The following is a 7,063-nucleotide window of genomic DNA, read 5'->3' on the forward strand; positions in this document are numbered from 1 at the left end:
TGCCTCCTCTGCTTCTCCCAACTAGCAGTGAATCTTTATTTCTTCCTAAGCTTTAGGCAGATTCAGGTGATCCTTGGGCAAGAGGTCAGCATGCCACAGTTCAGTGTTACAGCCCATCCCAGCTGCTCACCACCACTAGTGGGCAGGGCCGGCAGCCAGTGTGCGTCTCCTCTCTCGTCGGGATGGATGCTTCCCTGGCTTCCTCTTGCATGTGTCTGGTTTTGTTTTTGCCCTGGGCCATGTTTGTCTTCAGTTGGCAGTAAGGCCCCATGGGTGAAACGAACCCAAGGAATGTTCGGGGCCTGCTAGTGGTTTCCATGTGGTCATCTCGAGTCCTGCCAACAGGCCCAGTTTTGGAAGCCCTGCAGGTGTGAGCATTTGACATACGCCTGCGTGTGAGGCAGAAACTCCATTTAATCACAGGAGAATGGCAGCAAATCAGATTCTTTGGCACAAAAGGAAACCTATTTTTCTGGCACATAGCATCGTAAAGAATCTGTTTAAAGTTGCTTACTTTTGGTGATTACAGCAGATCTGCTTCTAATTAGTTTTATATAAACCTTCTGAGAGGACTAGGACATATTTTCTTTATAAGGCAATAAAATATTTTAACCTTATCTTATACATAAAGTAAACTATAGGCAGACTCCAACTTATGAATGGATTTTGTTCCAAAAAATTTTGATTGTTTGAAATTTGGAACATATTTTATAAATTAGGGTTTGGTTTCTAGACTAGCCAGCAGAAGCCTCTTTGACTCCAATTGCTCATACTAATATTAGGGCTCTGAGTTCTGGATATAGGGAATAGGGTGATGAAATGGCAAGAGTGGAAGATACCCCCCTTACTTCCTTATTTTTATTCTAGCCACAGGCAAAACATTTAAATAGGCAACAGCGGGTCATGGGCACTTCCTACCTTTCTTTCCAGACCTCTCTCTCCCACTTCTGTGTTCCCTTTTTCAAGAGTCAGGTGCCTTTCTCTGACTCTATAACAAGCACCCCCCTGGCCCTCGATACCCTATCCAGTTTTAGTCCATTTGCCTTGTCTGGTTTCACTCCCTCCAAGTGCCCAAGTCTCCAGGAATACCTGCCAGCTCTGCCTTCAGCTCTTCCAAACTGCTGGTGGGTGTCCACTGAACATGAAACAGAAGCAGCAAGAGACAGCCATCCACACTAAGCCCATGATGTAGCGCTGGCATTTTCAACAAGGATTTACCAACAGCTCAAACCCTTGGGAGAGAGCCCTTCTCTCAGTTTTTAATTTTTATACTGAAGAACCGTGTGTCACTTGGGGAAGAGTAGTTACCATTGACCAGGTGATAAATATAGCCCTATCTGGTTTGGACTCTGACCCCTACCTATCTCTGGACCGCTTGGACAGAACTTGACTGAGATTTCTTCCCCCAGGGAAGTGCTCTTGCTTCCCTTTCTCAGCCACACGATACCTGAACACAGAATGGTCCCAGCATCAACACACTGCGACCCTCCGCTGTGGAGCTGGTGACTCTTGCTCTCAACTATGGCAGTGGGCCTGCAGGTGCAGCTGCTGCTCCATGCACATCAGTTATTTGTGAGCTGGAAATTGCACTCCTGAAGAAGGTGTAAGATAGAGAAGTAAAAGCCCAATTCCTTAGACAGTGTCACCATTCTTATACCCACATTGCTGAAACTGATTAACCCCCTCATAAAGCTAGTAGAAAATCTATCATTGCTTCACAGTGAGGGTACATAGCAATTGCTTTGTCAACTATCTCAAAAACATTTTAAGACAAATTTCACCATTAAGTGCTGCATCTTAACGTTGAATCCCATTTAGGTTATTTTGCTGTAGGTCATTGGGGAGTGCTTGATTCCACATCACGGAATCAAGGTACTGCTGCTTTGAGTCCTAACAGTGGCTTTGTGAAAGCATCCTCAGAATCTGGGCAGCATCAAGCCTGCAGGCCAAGAATGCCTACCCGGAAAGCACCTGCCTCTTGAAGAGGCATCCCATTTTAGAGTCCTCTTTACCATGCTTTTTCCTTGAGGTCCTGACCCCTGACACCTGATGATAGATTTTAATGACGTTATAATGCTCTTAATTCGCAAATATTTTAAGAATTGGATTTCTTTCCAATGGGTTTTGGCCCTGGAGAGAATTAGTATCTTGAGAGGTTAGGCACACGAGGAATGCCCCTGCCTGTGATCTGCAGGGAACTGCCCTGGGGTTGAGGCTCAGCGGCTGAAGGAGGACTTTAGGTTAATGTTTTACCTGTTTATTCTTAACTGGCACTTCTGGTACGGGGTGGGGGTGAGGATGTGTTGAGTTTTAATGCATTTATTGCATTTGTTTGTTTTCTGTTCATTTGGTTTTTTGTTTTCTCATTGAGTTGTGTCGCTTGTCTGGAGGCTATTGTTATGAATGCCTGTCCTTTCTAATACATCTGTGTGCCCTTCATGGTTTGCCATACATTGTTTCTGTACTTGCCTTTTCTTCCTTTCATTCTCCCTCCTTTCAGTAAACTTCCTTTAAAGGACTCCGCCGAGAGACCCTGTTCTCAGAAGCAGCAGAGAGGTGTGGCCCACACCCTCATGGCTTCCTTGTCTGGCCTAGGGACTATACAAATGTGGACCAGACCTTTGGGACATTTTCTCACATATTGGCAAACAATTTATTTACCCATTGGCTGTTTTTCATAATTTTTTATCAGTCTGCAGGCTTTTGTTTTTTACATTTAAGGATAGATAAACCTTTTTTTGTGCTAAGAAAAGCCTTTTGCAAGAATGTCTTTAAGCCAAGGTTATTTGAGGGGCCTCAGAACTTCATTCTTCACGTGGATATGGTTATAAACAGCCAGCCATCACTTCATAATTTCTTCTAGATCTTTTTTCTCCCCTTGCTTACTAACCCCTATTTAGAGTCTGATTTCAGCAGCTCACAATTTTATTTTACGTTTAGATGCGTAAGAGGGGTTCCGTTCGAGGCACGTCGGCTGCTGATGTCTAGATGAGTCCCCTGTAGGGTCAGAGACAATATCAAACTGTGTAAGTGAAGACCTGGGTAAAAAGATGTTTCAAAACCTGTACCTTTTTGGTGATGGGCAGTTAACTTGCTGAGCAGAAGCTCTAAGTGTTAAATGTGGTTTTATTTTTAGAATTTAAAAGATAAATATTTTAGAAATTAATAGTGAACACTTATTATATAGTCTTTAAAAATTTTACCTGTGGACCAGGTTGAATTTAGTAATCCTGGGTTAGTTTTTAGTGTTATGGGTTAGAACCCAGCCGCCAGGTGCTCTTACTCATCATGTAGCACATTGTCCTAGAAGCTAGCTGATTTTTCGATACCGAGTTAATTGACCTGGTTCTTTGTAGAACCATTTGTGGTTAGTAAGGAAATATGTAAAATCACTTGAGATCAAATAAAGATTCTCTATCCCATACCATACGAGTCAACCTCAATAATTTGTTTTGGCTGTAATATTTTCTGTGCACCAGAAAGTCTTCCTTGATATTTCATCTTCAGTTATTACAGTTAGCTGTACTCTGCGTAAATGCACTTTAGTTTTAATTTATGGTGTAAAACATTTCTCTGGTCTTATTTCTTTAAAACATTATATGCCCATATAACAAATTTTCCCAGAGATGCAAAAAAACAAAAAATCAAAATCTCCCTCACAAATTGAAACCAGTGTGAGTAAACAAAAATCGACAGTATGCTGTATCATTTGTTTATATTGAACTATGATGTTTATTAGAAAAAGAACAAGATGTAACACTCTCCTCCCTCCACTGTGGTTCTTTGCTGCCCCACGTGAGCTACCTGCTCTTTTAATTTTTGAACATTGGGATGAATGAAGTGTTCAATTGTGAGAAAAGCTAGTTGTGCCAAATAAGAATGAAGTAACTCTTCCAAGATTCCCCCAAAACACTTTTAAATTCCATGTTCATTAAAAAAATAATAATAATAAGTTATTGTTACTTTTGTTAAACTCTCCTGAGTTTTTGTGATTTATTTCTGCCTCGTCTTTATTCTCCCCTCTGATGAGAATATATTGTGGCATTAGTAGTAAGACCAAAATCTTTTTAAACAGATGAAAATTGTAAGATGCAGTAGTTGGGGTACATTTTCTGCCAAAAGTTTTGATACATTGAGAAATTTTTTTTTTTTTTTGGAAAGTGTGTGTGACAAGCTGCTGTCTAACATTTTCTGTCTCTATTTTAACACATTTTGCACTGTCTTTCACTTTTCTTACAGTTACGTAATCAAGGTCAAGTGAGGGGAACAAGCGCAGCCAGTGATGAGTGAAGAAGAATCTGACCAGTATCTTGCAGTGTTGACGTTTCCCAGATGTGTGCTTGTGATGATACACACACAAGCACAGGTTCTCCACCACGTGTGTATATATGTATGTGTGCATATATCTGTAGCTGTATATAAAGCGCATGTAGAGCTACAGATCCAAATACACACATTTGTGTATATATGTACATACAGACATACTGAAGGGATTAGTACAATTTCTCCAAAGTACTGTACCTATCTTCAGCAAGAATGCAAAAGAAAATATTTTCAATATATATACCTGGAACAGATTTTAATAATTATCAGAGTAATACCATTAATGGACAAATTGACTGCAATGTAATACTAGCTGGTATGTTTCATAAATGTCAAGTTGTGGACCAACATATATAGCCTTTTATTATTTTTCTCTTGTTTTAAGTCAGTTTCTTACAAATTTTTATTTTAGTCCCATAAGCAGTAGACTCCCACAGAAAATTTCTTCAAAATTTTTTGGTATTCCAGGGAATCTGGGGTGTAAACTCTGAATATATTTATAACTATTTATTTCTGGATGGTCATTATCTTGTAGCCAAATTTGACAATATAAGGTAAGGAGCAAAGTTACAGGCCAGTTTTTACTTGTTTGCCCTGAGGGAAAAATCCTTAGAAAAAAATTCTGGTTTTTATTGGATTTTTATATTTTAAATTTCAAATATTTTTCTACATCAAACCTAGCAAAAATGGAGATGACGGTTTCTGATTTATAATAAACACTAGACAATTTTCAGCCTCCTGTTAGGCAAACACATTGATGGAGAAATTAGTCTTAATAGGATTGTAGGCTGTGTAGAAAAGCTAAAAGTATAGCACTTCACGGAGTCTTGTTTTGAAGATGACAGTCTGTAACTACAGCTTGGAAACTATGCAAATGGTCTAGATTCCTCAGAGCTCACATGATAGGATATAGTTAGTGATGACATTTTGCTCTTCTTGTGGAAACACACACTTCAAGGGAGAGATGGTGACTTTGAGATAGGAACAGTTTAAGATGCAGTGTGAGTCTGGCCTGCGCGGTGAGGAGGCCCCGCCAAGAGGCTGGGGGACCTCCGACTGTGGGATGTGCTCTCAAGTAGGACGTCATCAGAACAGATCCTGAATAGGCATCATGAGAATGCTGGTCAGAACGGGCTGCCACTTTTTTTTTTTTTTTTAAAGGAAGGAACAATAGCTAGGTAAGATTTTTATCAGCTTTCTCTGTCTGAATCCAGTTTTTCCCCTGTCAGTCCTGGAAGCTTGAATAGAATTATATTGTTGAAGCCTTCAGGTCACAAACTGTCTTTTTTAACCTCCTGTCCCTCCTAAAACACGCCAACCCCTGCAGTCAAATCACATTAGTAATCTGATTTGCTGACAGTCCTGTCCTGCCTGCTCCTTGTTTTCCCACATGTCCTGCGTCCCTCCCCCACTGGAGTGATTTCAGTGAATCAGACAAGGAAGGATGTTTAGGATCACTACTGCATTGCAATACCCTGTTATCCTCAGCAACAAAACCCACATTTCATACATCCTTTGTGTACTCAGGATAAAGACCGATGTTTACTCTCTGGGCACTGTTGTAAGATAGGTTTTGTCAGAGCATAATCATTGTCTGCAAAGTGTTTGGTGCGAGGAAGATTATTGCTAATTTTGTGAAATAAAGAGTCTAGCCCTCTCCTTTTAATGAACTTAACTCTCGCTGGCATCTGTAGTATCATTGGGAGCTTAGGCACACATGGAAATGAGAGCCCGGCGCATGGATTTTAATGTTTTTCTAACAACTGTGGAGATTTGAGGGAATGTGTGGTGAATGTAAAATACCTAGTTTACTTGGCAGTCTCTTGTGTAAATTACAGTAAAACAAAGTAAATGAAATTTAAACAAAAAATAAATTTGATCACAAAATGCCACTTGTGTGCTTGAGTGGTTGTTTCCCTGAGCCACTGGTTCGGAACACCTCAGACCACTACTCTGTTTTTCGAGAACTCTGTCATTGGCAGCACTGCCACTCTGGGAAAATTGTTTTGTTTTAATTGCAAATTCTTATTCTTGAAATGTACCTGTGCCACACTAAGTGGTTACGTTTGGTTTCTTAAGTAATTTTCTGTCTTTAAAAGCTAAGCAGTAAACTAAAGGATTACATGTTATTAGTCTCAGCGGTTTTCAGAAATTATTTTTAAAGGGGAAAACAGGGAAAACCCATCGTATTTTTAAAGCACTTAGTAAGGATTTTGCCATTTGATTCTGATTGTTTGAAGATTAGGTCTTTTTGGTGCGGGGTCACCTTTTACCTCTCCTTTTAGGATTTAGTCCTTTCCAGTCTACTTTTTTGTGCGTGTCACAACCATATTCTTGTGGTTCTGGCTCACATTGTAGAACTGCTGAACATAAGGAGAGGTAGCCGGCTTGGCTCTATGGTTGGATTTAATATATAGTGTCATATGTTGGGATATCTTACTGGTTTGTTTTCTGAGGTAGGTTTCTTAGTGTTGTGTTTCAGACATTGTGTTTGCGTTTACGGTGACACTATCATTCATGCACTTGGCCATCCGAGCATGGATACAGTGAGCCCTTGGTTCTCTCTGCCAAGATGAATCAAAGCAGTGTACATTCCAGCGTGGGAGACAGAGATGTGGACAGGTAAATTACAAGGCAGTGTGATTAAGAGTAGAGAGTTGGTTGAGAGAGATCTTAGACACCATCCTCATTGTATAGAAGAGAAAGCAGAAGTCTCCAAGGCAGCCTGGCAGCTGGGACC

At 40.3% G+C, this 7,063-nt stretch overlaps 1 protein-coding gene across 1 annotated transcript in view; it reads left to right on the forward strand.

Moving 5' to 3' along the window:
• Positions 1 to 6,215, forward strand: part of PITPNB (phosphatidylinositol transfer protein beta) — a 68,698-nt gene extending 62,483 nt beyond the window's left edge. Inside the window, exon 11 of the mRNA XM_007975258.3 lies at positions 4,240 to 6,215. Coding sequence (XP_007973449.1) covers positions 4,240 to 4,290 — 51 coding nt within the window. The 3' untranslated portion in view covers positions 4,291 to 6,215. The remainder of the gene's footprint in view (positions 1 to 4,239) is intronic.
• The last annotated feature ends 848 nt before the right edge of the window (positions 6,216 to 7,063 follow it).

The sequence above is a fragment of the Chlorocebus sabaeus genome, chromosome 19, assembly GCF_047675955.1.
Source record: "Chlorocebus sabaeus isolate Y175 chromosome 19, mChlSab1.0.hap1, whole genome shotgun sequence".
Classification (NCBI taxonomy): domain Eukaryota; kingdom Metazoa; phylum Chordata; class Mammalia; order Primates; family Cercopithecidae; genus Chlorocebus; species Chlorocebus sabaeus.